Genomic DNA, 25,725 nt, shown 5'->3' on the forward strand with positions numbered 1-25,725 from the left:
CAACCAGACTGACAGATGGACAGACACACATAGACAAACCTACAGACACACATAGACAAACCTATAGCCACACAGGATGGACCGGTAGAGGATTAATAACTTGAATTAAAGGTTTTCAAGACTAGTTTCCAAGTCATCCTAACGTAGGACATAGGAATGTGAAGAGTTATCTCCCACTACCAAATCTACCATTTTAATTCATGTGCAGCTTTTCCTCTTTTGTGAATACTGAAATTGTAAAACTCCTTTGATAGAATGAGATTAATAACTCAGAGTTATTAAGTCTAGGTATTTATATAAGTAAAAGAAAAATCTATATATATGTCATGAATATAAGCAGAAACTTACCTAAACTGCCTAATGCATGTTCTGTCATGCTTATACACAGCGAATCCAGTCTTGCATTTATTTCATCCGTTGAGCCTTGGTCAGCTATTTAGTAAACAAAATATATCATAAACAAATTCATTTTGGAAAATAAGAGCAGACAATTTCATGGAAAACGTTTTAATATAATATATGACTTGAATAGTTCTGTGTTTATTAAACTGAAATATTTACCTTTTACAAGATGTCATGTGGTTCACAAAAAAACTTTAAATTCTTGAATGCTTATCTTTGAAGTTAGTCTTTAAATTTTCTTAATCTTTCACATAATTCAAAATTTGTATTAAGTCAAATTACAGTGGCAAGCAAAATTAAAGTGGCATTCATTTTGAATTTACCCAAAACATTAAAAAGAGCTGCAGTAACACCAACGACTTCGAAGTTCACAAATTTCTATATTTTACTCTTAACACATTAAACTATTTTCCAATTTACAAATTTCCATATTTTCCCCAAACACATTCAAACTATTTTCAAATGCTTGAAAATTATATTTACAAAATAAATCAACACACTCTTTTTTCATAATATTAAATCAAATATACATACTTTTTTCATATTAAAAAAACAAACATGGCTCAAAAGTGATTTAATAGGAAAAAACCTAAAAATGGCTGAATTTCTTCCATATTTTTTTCAATATCTCATCAAATATTTGCAGACTGCATACAAAGCCAAAGTTCCTAACTAAAGGAAAAGAAAATAGATAAAATTCCTCAACATTGGTTTGTCTCACCTGGTACAGAAACAGATAGTGGTCCAGATCGTATTGGCAGTGAGTGGGTTCTTGTAACTTGTTGTTTACCCTGCTTAAAATAAAACATGCAAATTGTTATCATAGACTGGTTGAAAGGCATTGTATGTGTGAAGTAAAGTAAGTAACACAGTTACAGAGGGACATAACTAAACTTTTCAAAACACAACACAATTTGCAGATGTGTGTGAAACTGACACTAGCAACAAATCTTTAAAGTGCTGTTCCAGATGTATGGTGTATTGGACTATATCAATCAACATATTATTTAATATGATTAAAAAATTTTTTTTTAATTATTAAAAAATTATATACCGGTATATTTTCCATTTAAAAATATTCCCATGAAAAACAGAACCAGCTGAATTCGTTTCAGGAATTTCCGTAAGATATGATCCATGGCGTCACAAAGGGAACTCTTTTCGATAGTCAGCGTCATTGTTCATTGCTTCTTGTGTTTATATTATGGTTAAACGGCGTGTTGTTGGAGGCTGTAGCAATACAAGAGCCGATAAATTTAGTCTTCACGCATTTCCTAGTTATGTTGCTGTGAGAAAGCTGGGTGTGAATTTGATTAAAATAACGTAGAAAGTCTGGACAGGAAGAAAATGTTGGAGACCGTTGCAACAGCACACAATTTAGTTTCGATTTGTCCGAAGTGGCTTGTCAGCTTAAGCGAGATATGGGAATACCATGTGTTATGGCCTTTAAAAAAAGATGCCGTACCAACAATTGTTTTGCGAAACAAAACAAATGACAAGCCGACGCCATCCACATCGAAACGACCTCGGTTTATTTTTGTTATTTCCAAAACACTTTTACTTTTTTGAAATTATTCACACAAAAAACATCTTTATAGAGGGTTGGAATGGACTAAAAGTCGTTTTTGTTTATTTCTTAAAATTACCGATATCGGGTCCACTTGACTCGTAGAATTCAAGAGTTATTTATCGTCTTTTCTACTACATCACAAGTATTAGAACATACAGTGTAGCAAAATAATTCGCACAAAAACCTAAACAACAAAACAAGAATAAAAGTTTAAGTTAGTGGCAAGCTGTCTTCCATGACCATTTTCATCATCTGTCAGGCCGGTGGTTCTTCAACAGATGTTCCAGATTCAAACTGATACGGCATTATTTGTTGTGTTGCACAAATATTAGTCCAATTGTCATTACTACACTATTCATCATCGAAAGAAGAATGGCATGATAATTGAGCTTGGCAGTCGATGTCGGTCCCACTTTCGCTTGCGCTGGAAGTCATCTCGTGGTAGGTTTCTGTGAAGTGTGTTCCAGGGCATAAAATTTGAATTTTTCAGATAACCAATATGTTCGTGTAATCAGTAAAATCACACGAACGATTTTCTCCAATAGTTAGATCAAAATGAAAAGGTTAATGAGCAACGATAATCAAACAAGAATCTAAGATGAGTGATTTTTGTAGCTTTTCTCTATTAAATCATCTTATCATAAATACGAAAATATACTTTTTGTGTGTTAGGACTAACTTGAAAGCTGCCAGGCGAAAATAAAAATTAAGCTAGTTTTGATTCATTGGAAATTATGAATTCTGTAAAATGCTATTCATAGTAACGAGAACATGATTGTCACAAGATCTTGCGCACCGCGGTGCATGTTAATAATACTACATGTAAAATACTAGTGACAGGCAAAATGGATTTTAAACTAATCAATTTAACGGTAGCTGCAGTTTATAGCGATCATTTTGTCCGACACTAGGTACAGTTGCTAGAATGTCATCGTGTTTGTTATTAATAGACTCGAATCAGTCTGAAAGAAGCTACAAGTGTCAAACTCCGCGGAAAATCCGTAATCAGCCGATTTATTCCGATTGGCTTGGAGTAGTGGTGAGAGATATTTTTCCTGACACCCATAAGCATACGGGCTCCCGTTTGTGTAAGGGGCAGGCTGGTTTTTGCCAGAATTAAACGAAAATGCCCGAATCTCGATATAACATAATTTATTCATATTAGTATTGCTACCAAACAGCTATATAGGGTTGCAAACGAATCACTACGCATTTTTACACGGATTACAACTAATTTTGATGGCAGAATTATGGAAATATATGGTGAAAAGGTATCAGGTTAGCACATTTTTCCCGAATATCTCTTCCATTTTTGCCCGAATTTGAGGTTTTGCTCGTATGCTTATGATGACACATGTCTATTTTTATTTTTAAAACATATTTTGTTTCCATCAGTGTCATCAAATTGCATCGGTATATAATATAATATTCTAAGAAACTACTCATAAAAGTTCTGTTACGCTTCAAACACCGAATATAATGACGCATGCAAATGTTCGTAAATTGTAAATATGTCGGTGGCGTGCCAACGTAGGTAGCGTTTTATAACAACACGTTGAACGACGGAGGGAAAGCTGGTTAGAACATTACCATCATGCACATATCGGTATGATGTGCATCTGTCAGGGATTTTTCACTGCATGCAGTTTTCCAAAACATTGATGATATTAGCTAACACGCGTTTTGTTTTTTTTCTTCTGACGAGCGATTACAGCTTTTGCACGACCGATCCGTCGTTTATGTTGATATTGGTTTTGCATAACTGACAGACGAACGACAGAATCGTTCGTGCCAAATTTTATGCCCTGGTGTTCCCTTCATGACGTCATAGCTATTTACAGGCAAATGTTTTTACCGAGAATTTTACTCTGTTGGTTCCGGCAGTGTTCTACGGGAGTGATTTTTAATACTTTTATGGGGCATTTTCATAATCATTGATTTACATATCGGTGTAAAATATTATTGCAATGAATTAATTAGACATTTAATTGTGGAATTTGAAATTTTAGTGTATGGTCTGGAAAAGCACTTTAAAAAACAGAACATTCAGAAGTTTAAAACAAAAGGATAAAATACTAGAGACGTAACAGTAAGATCATTTTCTTTGTCTTATATAGGCTTTCTGCCAGAAAATAATTTTCGTGTGCATAAAAAAAAAACCCAGACCATAAGTGCCCCTATAGGTGGTTATGGGTTTGATATGTTTTGAAATTGAATACTGTATTTCATGCACTGTTAACTTTTGAACAGCAATTCTCATACCATAATCTATCTAAAAATAAAATATATATATATATATATTCATTAATTTTCAATTAAGGGTATGTAATTTTACTATACCTTTCATTAATTATTGAATATATGTAATAATGATCATAGAACGATTAAAGGTGTGATACTGTATACTTTGTTTTATGTTTTACCGATAGAAAACCAAACAAAGGCAAATATTAATTGTTTTCTTTAATTTCTTTAACAGGACAGACCCTAGTTTCAACCCATGAAAATGAACACTAAGTTTAGTTAATCTACAAACCTTTAACACATTTGGATAAAGTTACAATTGAATGAAACATGAGTCTGTGACTTTGAAATGGTGTAATACCCTCTAAAAATAGATTAAAACTCGATTTAATAACTGTATGAGCAATGTATTTTGTGATAATAGAAACACCAGGATGACCAAAACCACTTCGAATATACAGAAATTGATCCACTAAACCATAAAATTTAAGTAAAGTATGATTTCAGTGACAAAAAACTGGCTATAATAGTAAAAAATATGTCTTAGTATTTAAAAAGTAGGGTATGTCCCTTTAAAACTATTCACTTTAAATCGCATTAGTCTTTGTGTTTATTAAATTATCAATGTCTTGTGAACAGTTTAGTCCTATTTTGACAGTCAATGAAAACAAAAAATACACATTTGCATTTCTTTGGTTGTTCAGTTAGTTTGTTTCAACAAACCTCCAGAAGTCCAGGCTTGTTAGCCAATGACGTGTTGAGGGAATTGTTGCGCTGGAGGGGAAGATGCCCCACGGGGGAGGCACCAACAACAGATCGTTTCGTTCCAAAGCTCCATTGCTGTGGACTGGTTTTCTGAGGGTTTCGATTCTGCTTAGCAAATGAGGTGCCTATCAGTGGAAATGTGTTGCCCCATCTGAAAACCACAAAATCATACAAATCATAACAAAGAAATATCATCTAGTATTTTAATCAATGTTATTAAAAAACACAAAAAGTTTACTTAACATTTATTTGAAACAGTCGTACACACTACACATAAAATGTCAGGGCCTTAGTCTTAGCCATATGTGTGTAACAAGGGTTTTTTTTTTCTGTTCTAAGTACAGTAAGGTCTCTTTTAGCACAATGATATTATTAAAAACTGCTGAAGAGTTATAAATATTCAGAAATGCATTTGAAGTTATTTTGATCCAATTCAAACATAATATTTCAGTGGTTTTGAGGGAAAATCTTAATTGAGGTCGGCATGTTTGAACTTAATCTGGACATGTAAGTATTTTGCACACAGCAGTTATTGCTTTAGCTTCAGTGCAATCTGAATGTATTTTCACTCTTAAAAACATAAGCAAATTTAACAACATAAAAAATGTATTGTACTTACCCTTTCCTCGGCTTGTCACTGTATTTGTGTGGCGGGGGTTGCCAGATTTTCTGTGCTTGTAGCTTCCAGGTTGAGAGAAGATTTTTTTGTTTATGTGTGAAAGCCTACAAAATCAATTTCCTTCGTATGAAAATTATATCACATCCCGTCTACTCAATTTAACAAATACTGTCAGTTGAGATGGGGAGATATATTAATCCTTGAAACAAGATATTTTAGCCAGACAAAGAGAGAACCTACAGTGCATAATTACATCAAACTTTCCTGACCTGATAAATAAAACAGCTGACATAAAAGACATTAATATGTTTGTTGTCCATAAAAATTTCACAGAATTAAATGTCTCACCGACCATAAACCTTTTCGTGCTTTGTAACGAACATCCATAGGCACAACTATAAACCTAAAAAGGTTCCATTCATCTAGGATTTACAGCTTTTGACAACCTGATCTAAATGCGACACTTAACGCAAAACATTAATGCAAAAATCACGATAGCAATACTTATATATCTACCGTATATTGCCGTGCATTAGCCGACTTTTGAAGTCTAGAAACACTTTCCAAAAGAAGAGTCGGCTTATACACGGAGGCAACAAATTGGAGTATAAAATTCCGATCGAAAATACTACCGACCGTGACTTATAAATTTTTATCATACCCTTAGCCTTTCAGATTATGTAACAATAATTTGTGCACAGTCCGCCATCTTTGTTTGACCTGTGCTTGGACCAGTCTTTCATATAGCAAATTTAAGATATAAAACAGTGTTTTTTCTTCAAACAAGTATTATATTTCTAATATTATTGTTTTGTTGGGAGGGTGCATTAAACTGTAAAGTAATGTCATAAATAAATTAAGTTCATTATTAACATTACCGACTAAAAAACACATAACATGAATTTCAGGACAATAATTACTCCCACTATTGTCACATGACAATACCATATACAGTCACGGACCGCATGATCTTTTGTTTGTGTGTGTGTGGTGGGGGATTAAACATGCCTCAATGATTTTACTTTTTGCTGTCCAGTGAATAAATTAGTTACGTGTGTACAGTGATATGTTGTTACAGCTTAAATTATTTATTTTTCTGTTATGCTTTATCAGTTCTAAATTATTTTTCACGGCTTGGTAGATGTTAGCATTGCTACATAGATTGCGATCGCGATTACCGTGTTTGTAATAATTAAAGGCAAAACAAATATAACGAACAAGAAAAGCACAAGTCTATTTGTTGACAGTATTATTGACAATATACAGCTGGTCAAATGATGACTTCAACTTATACAGAAGGCCGATGATTTTGTACTAGATATTTAGGGTCAAACTAAGAGGTTGGCTTATCCAAGGAGTCGGCTAATACACGGCATTATACGGTAACCTTTTTATTTTGTAACATTAACAAAACATGGTACTGAATGAAAATAAAATAAAATGAAGATATTGATATACTCTGAAGGGAATATGAAGCGTTTACATCACATAGGAATGGTTGCAGCCCTCGTAATTTGTGATGGCAATCAGCAGTGCTGCAGTAAAAACGTTGTTGCCAAATTGATTTACAATGGCTTTGGGCTTTTACGTTATTAATATTGATAAAAAATTGCCGTCAAAAGCTGATCCACGTTTTAAGGGCTGTGACTGATCTCACCGAGCATGAATGAATGAAGGAAGAAGGAAATGTTTTATTTAACGACGCACTCAACACATTTTATTTACGGTTATATGGCACCGGACATATGGTTAAAGACCACACAGATATTGAGAGAGGAAACCCACTGTTGTCACTTCATAAGCTACTATTTTCAATTAGCAGCAAGGGATTTTTATATGCACCATCTCACAGACAAGATACCACATACCATAGCATTGGATATACCAGTCGTGGTGCACTGGCTTGAACGAGAGATGCCCAATGGGCCCACTGACGGGGATCGATCCCAGACCGAACGCACATCAAGCGAGCGCTGTACCACTGAGCTACGTCCCGCCCCATGAATGAATGACACCCCAGCACAAAAATATATCAGCTAACAGGTGTCTAATATTGCTAAAAATAAAATTAAAACAGTCTAAAGGACCGAATGATCTCACCTCGTGGTTGAGACACTTGTCGATGAGTTGAAGGAAGATTGTAAAGCAGTCATCGTCCGGGCGACTACACAAGAGTTGTGTACACACTGAAATACAACACAGGATAACATGTTATGATTGATTATAAAAATTCATAATCAACTGTTAATACGATCCTTAAAAAGCTGAAAACTAACTTACTAAAATAAAGGTCATTTTCCAACAGTTCAAATCAAATCAAATTTATTTTTGCAAAAATATTTTATGTAAAAAATCCAAGATATCAAGTTATAAAACTAGTGGGAGGGAGGGAGGGAGAGATCACAACCTGGAGTATTAAAGGTCAGAAATAAACGAAGTTGTATTATATCTCACCAGGTCAGTTCAGAATGTCACCAACTGTCTTAAGAGCACTGAAAAATGTAACAACCATGCTTGCCAACAGTGAGATTGATCAGAGATCAGATTTTAAACTATCTTTTTAGAATAAAGAACTGAACCTGATTCAATATAAAAATGTATATATAAACTGGAATTATTAAACTAAGAATGATTAAACTGGAAGAATGATGAAAGTTAACATTTTTCCACACAATCGATTTGGGATTTTCATAATCAATCTGAATCATAACTTCGGTAGAGTCAAACCAACCAACGTTCTATTACAATCGTTAATTGGAACATCACTAATTGTAAGTGATCTACTCAATGGTATTTGTTTATAAGCAGTATTATGAAGCATCACACAGAAGACCTGTCTACCTTTGCCCATGAGCCTGATGAACTGACTGGGAAGATCTCCTTCAGCAATCTTGTGTCCGTCCACATCAGGCGTGGACGGGGACGGCGGAGGTGTCGAGGGAACAGTTGACGATGATACGTATTTGATTGGAGTGTTCAGCATGCTGCGCATTTCACCGATTGCTTGCTTTATCGACCCACCATTCATGATTTCCTGAATAATCAAATGAATACAAATAATACAACAGGGATGAGAATTGGTGCATTGTAAAAAAAGAGGAAATCAAGAGGGGTCCCAGAAATTCTTGAAATCCTAGGTTAAAATCTGTGCCATCTGACATATTTTGGAGGAAAAGACAATAAAATGCTAGGAAACGCAATGTTCCATAAGGAAAACAGCTGATCCGAGGATAATTCCCACCCCTAATACAATTAAAATAATTGATTATATAAAACCAACAAAATATCCAACCTAACCCAATTGCTCATCAACAGGCCTCTGAAAATTGAAAATCTGTGTGACCCATTTATCGGTTACACAGAAATAAATCCAGGTAACCCATTTAGTTTTTTGCATAACCCGTTATATCTAAGTAAATGGTGCTCGACATTTTGTGTGAACAAATAGTAGGTTATATAAATACAAATCGCTGTTGCAATCAACCAAATAAAATAAATAAAATCCACATATTTTAATTTCAATCAGGATTTAGTTCATAAGATATATCGTAACATATCCCAGTAAGCTTGTAAAATATATGGGTTTCCTGTACGAAATGTAAGAGAATGTGCATTAACCGTGTGACACGAATGATGAAATGTAAGAGAATGTGCATTAACCGTGTGACACGAATGATGAAATGTAAGAGAATGTGCATTAACCGTGTGACACGAATGATGAAATGTAAGAGAATGTGGATTAACCGTGTGACACGAATGATGAAATGTAAGAGAATGTGCATTAACCGTGTGACACGAATGATGAAATGTAAGAGAATGTGCATTAACCGTGTGACACGAATGATGAAATGTAAGAGAATGTGCATTAACCGTGTGACACGAATGATGAAATGTAAGAGAATGTGCATTAACCGTGTGACACGAATGATGAAATGCTACATTTCTGTAATACTAATTGTTATAATGTCACTATAATAATTAACAACAAACTGACTGTTCACAAGAACCATGAACGTACCTTTTCTAACGAAATGAGCAAGCCCTGTCTTTCTCTCAGTTTGGCAATACTCAGAATAATTTTATGGCGAGCACCTTTTGTCACATTCTGAAAAGAAATTAGGACAATTATTTCTCTTGTCATTTACTAATAATGTTGGTATGTAATATGTAGTATATACAGTACTTACTACTATATACAATACAGACAAACATAAAAAAAATTAAATTATTTTATTGAAAAGTATGAATTTGACAACTAATCTTTGAAAGAAAAACCAAAGCATTCTGAGAGTTTAGCCCTACAAATGTCCAACAATTTTTTTTATTTCCTAAGTTCAAGAGCAATAACTCTGTGAAAGAGTTAAATCGCCATGAAAGTCAAACTTAATCTGTAACAGGACATGATAAAACTATACAAAAAATTTCAGCTCAGTATGATGAGTATCTTGAGGCACTGCAAAAAACAAAACAAACAAAATCTGGAAAACTACATGTGTGTGTGTGTGTGTGTGTGTGTGTGTGTGTGTGTGTGTGTGTGTGTGTGTGTGTGTGTGTGAATATATATATATATATATATATGCATATATATATATATATGCATATATATATATATATGCATATACAAATAAAACAACTATTTAACCGTAACCCATCTATAGCCACCATTATCTTGCGGTAATTAGCAGTGAAACCATAGCACACCAGCTTCATACATGTATGTAAGTCATAACCATGTTTTCACAAGACATGACATAATATACACTGAATCCATTTGACATAACAAATATACATACATGTATATAGTATATTCGACTTGTTACCCTTTCCTAATATGATACACCACTTACAAAATACATGTACATACTGTTGCTATGTTCTCCTTATTCAATTTGGTGAAAACCCAGTGTTGCTAGGCTACAAATAAAACTCAAGCTTAGGCCGTCTGTATTTTCTTAATTTAAAAGCCATTTATTTTCTATTTGTGTGTGTGTATGTACTCTAGAAACTGTCGGCTAACATGAAATGTTTGGATGCTCTTTGTACGATTTAGTGCTGAATGACTGATGTCAGCAGTATATATGAAGCTCAGTAGGAAAGAACAAGCCTAGGGTGCTATAGGTCATAGGATGAATTCTCCTCAGTGGACAATAAACATTTGACCCAGTTGTTAATTATTACCCATAGTTTTCTTAGCTTGTTTTAACATGGTGCAGCACCAAGCCTCAATAGACTATTAGTCTAGCCTCATCTTGCCGTATTTAGCACCACACAGCCATGAGATTAAATAAGCCTTTTCCAAAAATTAATTCTAAAATTGCCTTTAAAAAAAATCACTCAGAAAAGCATTCTGAGAGTACTACTAAAGCAAAAAATGCTTCCTACTGGGCCCAATTGTTGTTTTTTTATCTCCTAAATTCAAGGGCCATAACTTTGTAAAAAATTAGTATATTGCCATGAAAATCAAATGATCTGTAACAGCATATGAGGGTCATTCCACTCTAAAACAACCAAATTCCAGAAATCTTCCCGGGTGACCATCTCCGATTTTGATGAAATTTCACCAATTTGTGCATCTATATAAATGATGGATGCATGCAAACTTTTAAGTCCAAATACTAAGTAGTTTTGAAATTATGACTGGTCCATTGACCCATTTTTTGCACTCGCGACTGTGTCAAGTGATTTCGGATGATTTTGAATGCTAGTAACTGTTTTAATTATAAAGATATCAAGTTGCAATTTGCTATATTAGCTAATTCATACTTGGAGAATCTATAACTGCACTCATTTTGTACATATCCGTCATAGTTTCTGACCTGGAGACCCCTAAAGTTTAGTTTTTTATCATTCGGAAATGATATTTTTTATAATTTGGGGGACTATTACTCCCTGATTATTTATAACAGATACAAACTGTTATTTGATTTGAAGTATATACCTATTGATGTTTTTTTTTTTTATGAGAAAGCTTATAAGAATCAAATGAAATATTAATGTGTAGTTAGGGTCCAAAGTTGAGAAGAAAACATAAATTGTGAAAAATAACCTAAAATGCGTCCATTATTTATATGGAAGTATAAATGGGTGAAATTTTATAAAATTTGGAGATGATGACCCGGGAACCTCTGGTTGAGTTGGCACGGAATGACCCATGATAAAGTTATACAAAAAATTTCAGCTGATTATATTGAGGCATTGCAACAACAAAAAAGTCCAGAATATATTGAGGCATTGAAAAAAAAAAAAAAAAACATGCAATAAAACTATGTGTGTGACAGACAGACAGACAGACGGAAGGATATAAAACCTATATAGTCTCCTCCGGTTAGACCGGTTGGGGACTAATGAAAACTGAAAACATCTTTAATAAGCTGAAAACATAACTAAAGGATAAAGATAAGCTGAAAATATACTAAAGGACAATTGTTATCGTTTCAAATCATATCCAGACTACACTGCTGAAAATTGCTTTATAAATGAAAAAACCCCACTGAAAAACCAAACTGAAATCCGATATTTAAGAACATCGCTGTATGACTGTAAGGCTTAAAATACAGTGTTAACACCTACATTTATTATTCTACACTGAAAACCCAACCTTAATCTTGTTTACCATTATCTTTTAACATAAGTGTATGTTTCTTGCATTATATGAGAATAAACACTTAAACATTTTGTATCATCATGTTGTTGAAAACCAAAGGTCTTCGTGGGCCCACCATTAATACCTTTTCCTATAATTGAACATTATATGATTAATAGTTCAGAAACATTCCATTCACAACAAAGATACTTGTTGTTCACATTGAAATGATAAATACCTGTAAAAGCATGAATCAGAATGTGTCATGCAACACTGGTTTTTATTCACACGTAGAAGGAAGATATCATATACCTATATGTATACCTTAATAGCCTAGGTTTTTGTAAAATCATGTATTATATACCTGTGTGTATACCTCAACAGCCTAGGTTTTTTGTAAAATTATGTACATCGAGTGATTAAAAGTAAAAGGTTAGAACTACATTTTAAAGTTGAATGGCAGAAAAATTATGCACTGCAGGACGTAGACATGTTGCACAAAACCTGTTATTATGTTATATATCATATTGATAGTAAAACGTTTATGGCTTACTTTGTAAGTGGCATGTGATGCAAAACTTAATTTTTAAAACTATTATACCAATGAGAACCTTACTCAACATACACTGTATATACTTAAAAGCTGGGCAATTGGCCCACTATTTTCTTTTCACAAGAGTCCATAGTCCTTTTATTTATTCCAGAATGAAATTTATGCACTTCTTAATTTCTTAAAGTTTTTTTTTTTGGCCTCAACACTTAAAGATTTCCTTTCTAAAGTCTTTTATTGGTGACAGTGTTTATTCAATGGTCCATTGGTGGATATACAAAGGAATTCTCAAAGTAATGGAGAAAAATAAAAACTGTGGAAGAAATAAGGAAGTACATTAAATCCTAGAAGCAAACAACTTCCACGTGTGGTAGAAGAATTGACCATCATGTTTAGTGTACCCATTAAATGTTAAGTAGCTTCTCAATGGCATAGCATTTTTAATATCAATTTTTCTACCATGCACCCTCTTAAAATCAAAATCAAAACTGTTGTTTTGAGCGCAGTTTTCTGTATTGTATACTTTCCCCACTGAAACTAAAAAGTTGATTTAAATCACCCAATTTATCACATGGACATGATTTACATGTATATGGGAATAACAGAGTAAGTTTTGATCTGAGGAGAAAAGAACAAAAGAAAGAAAGAAATGAATGAATATATGACAAAATGAAATTTGTTGTTTTCTTTGTTTTATGTTTTTGTTTTTGTTTTTTGGATTGAGTAGAAATACTGATAAGAAAAATGAGTACAGTTAGCAGACAGACATTTTTCTCAATTTATTTATCTTGTTTTCCTTTTTTTTTTTCAAATATAAAGGTCAAGCCACTTGCCCCAGCAGCCATTACATTGTTCAATTTCAAATTTCCTTTTTAAAATAACTTTTATAGCATTAACACATAAATTTCTTTTAAGCATATTTTCATTGTGTAAATATAATATTTAATATTAATTGTTAACCAGTTTATAGCTGTCGTACTTTGGCACAATCATAAAACAAATGTTGCAGTTTCAGACAAGTTATTACAAAATGTACATTTATCTGAATCTACATAGTTTGTCATATGTAAAAAAGTATTTGTACCAATAATTCTGTGTAACAGTCTATACTGAAACCATATCAAAGTGGTCTTTTAAACATTTAAAAGTTAAAAGATAATATTTTAATAATTCTGTGTAACAGTCTATACTGAAACCATATCAAAGTGGTCTTTTAAACATTTAAAAGGTAAAACATAATATTTTAATAATTCTGTGTAACAGTCTATACTGAAACCATATCAAAGTGGTCTTTTAAACGTTTAAAGGTAAAACATAATATTTTAATAATTCTGTGTAACAGTCTATACTGAAACCATATCAAAGTGGTCTTTTAAACATTTAAAAGGTAAAACATAATATTTTAATAATTCTGTGTAACAGTCTATACTGAAACCATATCAAAGTGGTGTCTTTTAAACATTTAAAAGGTAAAACATAATATTTTTCCCATGTAAAGCAGTCAAATGTTAGACCCTTATTTGCATATTTTGTTTGTGCCTTTGGAAGTGTAATTTTATTATTCAGAATGTTGTATATAACCTTACTTACCATGTTTGTATTTACCAAGAGTTTTAATTTAAAAAAGATTTTACAGCATTCATTAGCAATGCATAATATAAAAAATTAGTTTTTATGTTATATTTTGGGGTAAAAGTTTCAAATTCAAAAAGATTTACTTATTCATCAAGCAAGTTGTTAATGAAAATAATTCCTTTATTACTAAAACTCCTATATAAAAATGGTTTATTATTTTTTAATATCTTCATATTATACCAAATATTAAGTCCCTGGATATCTTCTATGTTTTGTAACATTTGGTTTGTTCAACTAGTACCCAGCTGTACAAGGCATCTCTCCAAAACACATTTGTTATATATTCTTTTTTCATTGCAATAAAATAATCTCCATATATAGTGAGATCTTTAGTGTTTAAACCAGTAGTGGATTCAAATAGTGTAATCCATTTTATGGTTTGCCGAAAAAGTCTTTGTATCCATATAGATTTTAGAGATGAAACAAGGTGTTGTATATCTGGAACCTTTATGCCACCATGTTTATAATCTAATGTTAATATTTCTCGCTTGACTTTTTTGGGTTATCTTGCCAAATAAATTTGAAAAACATGTTTTAGGAGTTTCTATCATATGTTTTGGTGGATTTGGTAGTGTTAATAGTAAATGGATCATTTTTGGTATTATTAAAGTTTTAAGGACTGTAACTCTTCCAAGGACAGACAGTTTTCTAATTGACCAAGTTTTAATTAAATGCTGCATTTCTATAATCTTTGAGTTATAATTATATTCTATTATACAATCTAAATTGACTGTAAAGTTTATACCAAGTAGATTAAAATTTTCTGCACCCCATTCTAGTTTCCATCGTGTGTAGTGACAGACTTCTTTGGAATGCATTTTGCTACCTATCCAAATGGCTTTCGACTTAGTGTAATTAATTCTTAAACCAGAAATAGCTGAGTAATAGTCAAGTAAAACCATAGTATTATTCAGAGACCGGGATGATCCGTCTAAAATAAACCTAGTATCATCAGCGTATTGTGATATCAGGTATTCTTCACAATCAATGGTAATGCCCTTTATATCTTTGTTGTTTCCAACCAAAATAGCAAGGATATATGAGAACAACTACAAAAACGTATCAATAATAAATACACTTCATTCGTAGTTAAATCTTTTATCCTTTTTAGAAGAAGAGTTCAGAGAAATTGTATATATGACAAACAATTGTTGGAACACAAAAATATCACTGTTCCTAAACGCTTATCAAAAGAATATTATGTGGAAACCTGGTATTTTGTTATTCCACGTTATTTCTGTCTTAAAACAATCAGAAAGTTTTGTTTAAAGACAGCTCAGGAGCACATTGATTAATTAATCATTGGCTATTGGAATGTCAAACATTTGTTTGACTCAAGTCTTCATAGGAAACCTATTACATTTTTCCCATTAGCAGCAAGGAATCTTATATATGTTTATGAAACAAATGAGTCAAACTTTTCATGTAAATCTTTGTAGATCATATAACGTATGTGTAATTCGACTCATGAATGGAAACAATATATGAAAAAAAGAGAAGTTCTGACAATGGTGAACCAACTAACCAAACTTCGTCATTTATCACTGGCTGTAGACGCAATGTGCACTGTGCAATTATTGGAAAAATATTACCCTGTATATTTCCGTCTATATGGGTAATGAATGTAAATCAATCTACTACAAGACAAGTCATTTTTCAGAATTTTCCAAAAACAAAAGGATGTTGACAATACTTGAGTGGGTACATACTTGCGTTTCTAGCCACTCTTCAGAAAGGTTGAGCATGTCCTCGTAGATCATTTGTCGAAACAAATAGGCATACTTATGTAACCGCAGACTTTTTAGCCATACCGGAACATCTAAAAACAGATCCAAATCAGAAAATAATATGTACAGGGTTTAAGCTGGATACCAAAAATTAATAGCAATTTGGCGAATTTGATCGGAAAACCTGTAGCCAAATTAAGGTACCGGTAACATTTAGCTAAACAGAATTATTTTTTAAAATAGCAATACACAAACTAACAGTTTTCGAATACCGTATATCTTCGCCTGTAAGTCGATCTCGGCTATAAGTCGAGCCCCTAATTTCAAGCCCTGAAAACATATTTTTTTATTGACCCGTTTATAAGTCGACCCATGAAAAACTACTTATAAATATTGACGTATTTCTTATTTTCAGCACATGAGAACAATAATGTACAATATTTGAACAAAAGAAAATTATTTTACAAACTTCGGTTTTCACGTTTTGTACATTGCAATCAAACTACATTGCATCAAAACGAAACATTCCCTTAGTAGATAGTGAAAGCTGTTTGGCTGTTACCGTATGGCACTGTACAGCATGGTTTTGTGCACAGACAACAACTTTATTTATAAACACTGACAACAGATCACTACGATAAAACTGAAAGTATCAGTTAATCACATGTTTTTCCGCCATATTAATACATGTAAGGAGGATAACTCTGGAAAATACACTGGTTTTGTACCAAATGATGTATGTCCCTATTGCTCTAGTGAACTGTAGAGATCAGTCTAAGCTGTTTTAAGGGAAAGCTCAGTAATATTCATGAAGTTAATCACCGACAAAACATTGTTTGAACAACTATTAATGCCAGTGACCAGATTTCAAAATAAACTCAGGCAACAGGTAGTTAGTATTGTTTACATTTTTGCTATTAGTGATGACTGTTATTTTAACTAAGTGGACTGTTTTTTTGGCATGTGAGTGAGATCGCACGCCTTTTTGCATTACCAAAACCGTTGTAATGCAAAAAAAAAAAAGGTTATAAAAAATAAATGTGTTAAATTAACATATTTGAGTATAAATACATGGCATACTTCAACAATAAACCTTGTAAAATAATCCCCAAAACGGTAATATTTTGGGGTGAAATTTTTTTACCCTCTTATAAGTCGACCCCCCAAGTTATAAAATAATTTTTGGGTGAAAAAAATTCGACTTATAGGCGAAGATATACGGTAGCTATTTAGAAAATTGGTAATGACATCTTCACCAAATTAAACTTTAAATGGCATTCGACACTACAGCCTAGATGTACAGGTCTGAAAGTACTTCTATAAATATACTTTCTTAGGTGTGAAGTGTTTCTATAAACATGCTTTCTTAGGTGTGAAGTGTTTTCTATAAACATGTTTTCTTAGGTTTTGAAGTGTTTCTATAAACATTCTTTCTTAGGTCTGTAAGTGTTTCTATAAACATGCTTTCTTCTGGAAGTGCTTCTATAAACATGCTTTCTTCTGGTAGTGCTTCTATAAACATCTTTTCTTAGAGTGTAAGTGTTTCTATAAACATGCTTTGTTAGGTCTGGAAGTGTTTCTATAAACATGCTTTCTTAGGTGTGAAGTGTTTTGTATTAACAAGGTTTCTTAGGTCAAGAAGTGTTTCTATAAACATGTTTTCTTAGGTCTGGAAGTGTTTCTATAAAGATGCTTTCTTAGGTATGTATGTAAGTATTTCTATAAACATGCTTTATTAGGTCTAAGTGTTTCCTCTAAAAAACAGTGTCAGAATGACCATATGTTTGACGTCCAATAGCCGATGATAAGATTAAAAAAAATCAATGTGCTCTAGTGACGTCGTTAAATAAAACAAACTTTACTTTTCTATAAACATCTTTTTTTAGTTGTGAAGTGTTTTTATAAATATGCTTTCTTAGCTCTGGAAGTGTTTCTATAAACATGTTTTCTTAGATTTGTAAGTGTTTCTATAAACATGTTTTCTTAGATCTGGAAGTGTTTTTATAAACATCTTTTCATCGGGACGTCCAAGGCTAGTCATTCACCATCTTAAAAGTACATAATGCTACATTCTTTTATAGCATATACATGTCGTCAACAGACGATGTCGATCAATGGGCACCACAATGGTTGATCAATACAATCTACCCACCTTAGTCATTATAATCCATGATAGAGTGATGAAACTCTGTGACCTATCAGGAAAGGCTGTTACTAACATGCCAGTATTAGGAAGCCTGGCTACAGTGTATTGTACAATCCTTGTTTTGTGGCCTTTAAACGGAATCAATGATCAATCAAAACACGCTACACAACTGTTACTTGTTGTCAACAAAACACATCAATACAACAATTGATTATGACCTATTATTGTTATGGTCTATTGTTACTTGTTTAAGCCTGTCATTGAAGTGATAACATGTGAGGAGTGGTGGGCACCAATTTAATTTCATTTTGGGTTTTTTAAATGACAAATTTAATGATGAGCATATATTTCGTCACATATGGATACAAGCATACAAATTACAATTCAGATATGGACTAAATCGGATGTATATTGGTAGACAAAATAACACTACACGTCTGAAGTACTAAATAGATTTTTTTGTTTTTTGGTTCAGCCAAATATTTAATCATTTGGCAAAAATTTCATTCAAGTCAATCAGGGAAAAGCAAGAAATGTTGCTGAATGTGAAGTTGTAATTACATGTACATCACAATGTTGCTGAATGTGAAGTTGTAATTGCATGTACATCACAATGTTGCTGAATGTGAAGTTGTAATTACATGTACATCACAAATGTTCACACACTGAATGAATGCTATCAGACAACTGATTTTTTAATATCATACATCAGGGCATGAAATAAGTGGTATCGCATCACAAAAAGGATTTTTGTAATTGTAATTAAAAATATATATTATAAAAATGTCCATGGCATTCAAGCATGGACTAAATTCAGTACCAGCGTAGAATGCAATCAAATTGTCAAAATTTTGAAAGAGGTCCCATATCTCATAAATATTCGGCATACCGAGGAGTTTCGAAAGTGTTTTATTTAACGACGCACTCAACACATTTTATTTACGGTTATATGGCGTCAGACATATGGTTAAGGACCACACAGATTTTGAGAGGAAACCTGCTGTCGCCAGTACATGGGCTACTCTTTCCGATTAGCAGCAAGGGATCTTTTATTTGCACTTCCCACAGGCAGGATAGCACAAACCATGGCCTTTGTTGAACCAGTTATGGATGACTGGTCGGTGCAAGTGGTTTACACCTACCCATTGAGCCTTGCAGAGCACTCACTCAGAAAGAAAAAGAAAGAAATGTTTTATTTAACGACGCACTCAACACATTTTATTTACGGTTATATGGCGTCAGACATATGGTTAAGGACCACACAGATTTTGAGAGGAAACCCGCTGTCGCCACTACATGGGCTACTCTTCCGATTAGCAGCAAGGGATCTTTTATTTGCGCTTCCCACAGGCAGGATAGCACAAACCATGGCCTTTGTTGAACCAGTTATGGATCACTGGTCGGTGCAAGTGGTTTACACCTACCCATTGAGCCTTGCGGAGCACTCACTCAGGGTTTGGAGTCGGTATCTGGATGATCAAAATTGAGGTGAAAATGCGAGAAAAGGCCAGTCACGTGATTTCCTGTTTGCTTGAGGATGATAGCAGTACGTTCATAAACTATTTAATTGGTTCCAGACTTAGCAATTTGGTTTACCATGAAGCGCATAAACCAGTCTAGCAGGCATTTTTTTGCTTGGTCTGGCTGAACTCGACTCAGAAAGTGAAAGTGGAAAACCAGTGATGTGTTTTGTGGGAAATACGTTCGTGAACTATCTGACTTGCTTATGTTCAGTCGGCCGTTTTTTTCGCTAAACATTTGCAATCTAATTTGACTGGTTCCTAAAGTGGTCTTTCGGTTTAACTTGCCAATGGCCTCCATTGTATCCTATACTACAATATTACTTGAATGTTGGGGGTGGGGTGGGGGAGGGTAGGGGTGGAATGCTTAGCTAACGATGAGTCTCATGGACATGGTTCACTTACTGGACAAATTTAATATTGTTGAAATATTAAATGTAAATACTTTCTCCTTTATTATTGAATTTTTTCAGTGTGTGTGTGTGTGGGGGGGGGGGGGGAATATCATTTAAGAAGTAAAGAGGTTATTAATTAACATTTATTCCTTGTTGTTTCTCAAATATGGTTCAGTGTCATATTAATATAAAAAATAGACCTTCTTGCACCACTTCATAAACCATACCTCGCCAAGCTACAAGTAATCAATTCATTAGGAACTTAAAAAAATATCTGCATTATTAATTTTTTCTTTAAAGCATAAACATGCAATACATATTTTATTCTGGAACCATATTTGCCATACATATCGTGCTTTTGTCTTGGATTTGTTACAGCTCTAGTGCACATATTGACTTGCACAAAAGTTATGTTTGATGTTTAAACAATTATACATATGAGGGCTACTAGATCTTATAACCTGGTAGCCCTGGGCTACCACTGAAAAAACTTAAGGTCAAGGCCTGTATACTAGATAAAGGTGGAAAATCGCAAATTGGTGCATTTGTAAACCATCAAATCACTGTCAGACAAAAACCAAACTTCTTAAAAAATGCTATACAAATTTGTTGTTTGCTATGCAAAACTCATTTTGCGTTGCCAAAATTGCTATACAATTTTTATAACTTATTTCGTGCCCAGTCCATAGTATCAAATCTAAGTCATGCTGTCAGGGGAAGTTAACATCGTGGTCAGCAAAATTAAGGTCTGCGAATTAGAGAATAACTAACAAGCTATGAGATATTACATATTATCTGTCCCGAGTGAATGAACGTTGTAAACTCAAGCCTTTGGCGAAGGTTTTGCAACATTCATTCACGAGGGATAGATAATTTGTAGCAAGTTGGTTATTCTCTTTATTGTAACCTGTCACTGGGATTCTATAATACCCGTAACTGAATAAAATATGATTGTCCAAATATCTCTCCTAACTGTGTATCTATTAGATCTCTCTGTAACAGGCAGTTATACCCGCTGTGGCTCGTCTCTAGGTATGATCAGAGATACGATCTTATATAAAGTATATATTATTATAGCACGTTTAGTTCACTAGAAAACACAACAAAACACAATACACTTTGGAATCTGTATTATCCTACGCTGACAAATGTACTGCCGCAGTAGTTAATTAATAACAACAATAATAACAACCCAGAACTGATCACTTAATTAGTTAATCTCTAGGTGTCTAGTTTACACAATATGCTAATCACTTCACCGTGACACAACACCCACACGTGTGATAATTGAGAAACGCTAACACACACACGTGTGATAATGGAGAAACGCTTCCAGGAGAACTTAATTAATAAAGGAATTACAACACTATTCCTAACTGGTTAATTTTTAATTAACCCTAACTACTCATTCAATAACCTTGTAATACAGAATTAATACTGGTACCTATCACAATAAAGACAATAACCTACAGTTTACCTAGGTCCTCTAGGATGACTGGCTAAGCTTTATATATATATATATCAGAACGGTGAGCCTACAGAATACTGCGTCAGATGACCGGCAGCACCGTCTAAATAATATTGGTATAATACAGTATTAAAATATTTAAAGTCACATCAGTCACATCAAGGTTATACACAGAGCAGAAAATATATATTTACCAAAGTCCCGTCTGAACTAATATAGATCGTTTCTCCCCGATATATCTAAAATCCTAGCTATTTATTCAAAACTCTCAGAGACAGCGAATATCGCCTGGGTGTACAAGGCGGTACCTCACGTATCATGTGGATTTTCCACAACCACCACGCCGGCATATTTTTCTCTGATCGTCAGACTGGCTATCGCCATCCGCGAGCAATCCCCTGGCCATAAACAGCACTACCGGAGATATTACGTAACTACTAGCCACATGGCCTCCACACCTGCTCTGGGTGTGTATTAGGCGTACAGCTCGACGACCGTCGCGCAAAGGTATTACGTAACAAGATGCTCACCTGGGCTAAGTGCATTTGGAACTGCACACAGTCCTCTAAAACAATTAATATCGCCACAGGCGAAAAGAAATTAAGAGCATGTACCGTCACATAACCCATTGTCAGTTTTAACTAGTTTTTAATATAAACATTCTTCTGTGGTCTACTTAACCTTCTGACTACTGCAGGCGAGATATCTCGCCCGACGTCACGTCAGTCGATATACTGTACACTGTATACAGAGCATTCCCCAATTCATATTTCCCGCCGTTTTGCACACGACACTCACCGGAAACGGAAATATAATTAAAGAAAAAAGATTTTTTTTCAAAATAGTGGTTTTTGTTTTGATTTTTTCAATTGAAAATACCTTCAAATTGCCTTGGTTTTCGGCAAGTATTTTCGCTTGACAACAATGGCGGCACGTCGCGGTAATTTTCAGGGATCGATAGCTGATTGTAACAGCTAATTTGATAATAAATTTGATCGTTTTACCAACAACGAAAATTACCAAATATTGCAATATGAATCGTAGTTCGGGTTTAAAAAAAAATTCTGGTCAAAAAACCACTGTTATCGGGAATAATGGACATAAATACTGGACAGCTGGCCACAAATGCCCGTAAGTAAACGCAACTTTTTCGATTTTTTGCCTAATTTTAATCACCATTAGCCGATCTAAAATAATAAAAATAAAAATAAAAACACGAAAATAATACTTACCGATTCATATATGAACTTTATTTCATGTATTTATGAAACATTTAAGTGAATATATGTGAGTAAAAATTATAAACTTTTACCCACTCAACGTGGTTTTTGTTAAAAATTAATCCAGTAGTCTAAAGGTTAAAGCCATCTGCCATTACTTCATATAATCTTAACCAGATTACATGACGTAATGGCATTACAGCATACTTTTCACTGTTAAATGTTAACACTACAAAATAATATGACTGTGAACATTATCAGATGACTGATTTTACTAGAGCCGCTGGCTATGAAAATATACAATTTCATGTTTATGATACAAATGTGTCAGTTTTGTTAATTTTTGTAGATCCTGTAATGTATATGTAATACGACTCATGAATGGAAACATTTTATGAATGAAAGTGAAGTTCCGGCTGTAACAAACAACCAAACAAATGTCATTATTTTCAAGCCAACCAATCACTGGCTGTAAAAGCATAAAAGATTTTTTTTTAAATATTACCACACATATTTAAGCCCATGTGGGTAATAAGCTCTAAAAAATAAAAACTGTGTTTCCAGTTTCTCCAGTTTACCCTAGCTTTTCAAATAATAAAAAAAAAAAAAAAAAAATTTTAAATCATGATCCCCAATCATTTGCAGTCAGCAAACTAGATTCAGAACACCTATAGCAGCCGATTAGTTTCTCGGTTTGATTAGATTTAAAAAATAAAAAAAGTTCCTACCTACATTCCATTTTTTTTTTTTTTTTAAAGGATGGAACCTGAAACACATTTTAAAATTAATACATATGCTTAACTCACCTCTCATCCCGCTTCCCTCCTCCAAGAAGCTGTCCCTGATTGGCTGTGGTCCGTCGTCATGGTGCGACTCTCCACTGCCCGATGACGTAACGCTGCTTTGAGGTGAGAGAGGGGCATGGTCCGACGCGGCTGACTGCACCTGGGAGAGGTGGTCGTCATTGGTGCGCAGCCAGTCAGACACAAACTTCTCGGGATTCTGGATGGCCACTGGCGGAGCAATGGAGTAAGTTCTACGTAATGGTGAATGAAGATTACCTGGACTGTTGTTGCCTGAAATAAACAGTTGAATTTAACTGATGTACATTATATCCAAAAACATAATGGGAAGGAAGGAAATGTTTCATTTGACGACACACTCAACACATTTTATTTATGGTTATATGGCATAAGAAATATGGTTATATGGCATAAGAAATATGGTTACGGAGAGGAAACCCGCTGTCACCACTTCATGGACTACTCTTTTCGATTAGCAGCAAGGGATCTTTTATATGCATCACCCCACAGACAGGGTAGTATATACCACAGCCTTTGATATGTGGGGCACTGGCTGGAACGAGAAATATAGCCCAATGGTCCAACTGATGGGGATCGATCTCACCTTAAACATAATGGGAGTTTTGAAGAAAAGTATGGGTTTACCATGAGCACTACAATTACATGTAAGAAGTAAAAATGAAAAAGAAAAAATATATTTTTTTAACTCCTGTGCCCAGACTAAAGTCATAATAATGATTAATGCAAAAATAGTAAAGTTGTAATGTGCTGCCACTGGGTATTAACAGTGCTTTCCCCAAGAATCATTAGCAGTGTTTCTGCCAGAAAGAAATTTTTGGGTATAGCGCCATGGAATTGAATGCAACTATAGTCAACAGGGGGTATAGGAGGCCTTCCCCAGAAAGAAAATGGGTTAAGAAAATCATACAGTAATGATAACAGTATTTGTATATTAATTTTGTCAAAAGGTTAACTTTACCCTCTGGCAGAAACCCTGATTAGGTACATGTAAAAATAGTCGTAATCAAGGAAACATCCGATGCTGAATCTCTGGTGGCTTTTAGCCTTCCCGTCTTTTAACAGTGCATCAATTTCAGGTTTCTTATGTCTATTGATTGCAGACAGTTACATGTATGGGCAGTGTTTGCAAAACCTGCTGTTGATCCTTTATAGATTTATTCTACTATTTATCAATTAAACAAAACAAAAAACATGCTCTGAGTATCATACATGTACATGTTCCCGTGAAAAAAAATGTTTTGAGATTTATACATTTCTGGCCTTTGAAAATTGCAAGAACAATGGTTTCATTCTCATGTCGTTCATACAAGTTTGTGTAACCCATTTTTAGTTTGTGCATTATTTGAATTTATGTTTGCATAACCAATAAATGGTTTATGCAGATTTTAAATTTTCAGAGACCTGCCTAATCATTTAAATGTAGTTAACAACTGATATACAAATCTGAACATACATTTTATACAACATACATCATTGTCAAACACTTGCACTACTGTTGGTGGTTTTATGTGAATGAAGTGTAGCTGAGCCGGAAGATTAGAACAAAAGAATTAGTGTTTTACCGTTAGTGATCTTTCATCATGCTGCTGATGACATAATCATGAACACGTACTGTCAAAAGTATCTCGGTTGAAATATTTCAGCAATCAGAGGCATGACAACAATGTGTTTGACAATACAGACATTATATTATTTATTAAAAACATCAGCTCTTTTTTCTCAATTTAGAAAACTGATTTATTTATTTATTTTTATCATGACAGTGGCTGTCCATCTCAGGTGACATAAAATTTATTTATCATAATAAATTAAATTCCATGAATATCCAGGACATTGACGCACTCTCATGAAGGTCTTTATTATGAACCCATTCCAGGTTTTCTAACATGCAAGTGAACCTTGAAATGAGAGTGCACTGGAGCTCAGGTGTAAAATGGATGGAATAAAAAGACATTAAACTATGTTTGTCTAATGGACTAATGCAATGATAACAACAAGGTGTTCATAGGTAAACTGGGTTCCTCACATAAAAGACTGTGTGTGTTATTTACACATGA

The 25,725-nt window shown here is 33.8% G+C and overlaps 1 protein-coding gene across 2 annotated transcripts in view; it reads right to left on the reverse strand.

Moving 5' to 3' along the window:
• LOC121371477 (protein Smaug homolog 1-like) overlaps positions 1–25,725 on the reverse strand; it is a 76,953-nt gene that overhangs the window by 4,560 nt on the left and 46,668 nt on the right. Inside the window, exons 4-12 of one of the 2 annotated variants that reach the window (XM_041497397.1) lie at positions 23,651–23,920; positions 16,078–16,187; positions 9,619–9,705; positions 8,442–8,634; positions 7,701–7,786; positions 5,601–5,704; positions 4,940–5,132; positions 1,124–1,193; positions 349–432 (exon numbers count right to left, since the gene is read on the reverse strand). In XM_041497397.1, coding sequence (XP_041353331.1) covers positions 349–432; positions 1,124–1,193; positions 4,940–5,132; positions 5,601–5,704; positions 7,701–7,786; positions 8,442–8,634; positions 9,619–9,705; positions 16,078–16,187; positions 23,651–23,920 — 1,197 coding nt within the window. Of the gene's footprint in view, positions 1–348; positions 433–1,123; positions 1,197–4,939; positions 5,133–5,600; positions 5,705–7,700; positions 7,787–8,441; positions 8,635–9,618; positions 9,706–16,077; positions 16,188–23,650; positions 23,921–25,725 lie in introns of both variants that reach the window. The other variant, XM_041497396.1, reaches the window with a different exon arrangement.

Source organism: Gigantopelta aegis, chromosome 4, assembly GCF_016097555.1.
Source record: "Gigantopelta aegis isolate Gae_Host chromosome 4, Gae_host_genome, whole genome shotgun sequence".
NCBI lineage: Eukaryota > Metazoa > Mollusca > Gastropoda > Neomphalida > Peltospiridae > Gigantopelta > Gigantopelta aegis.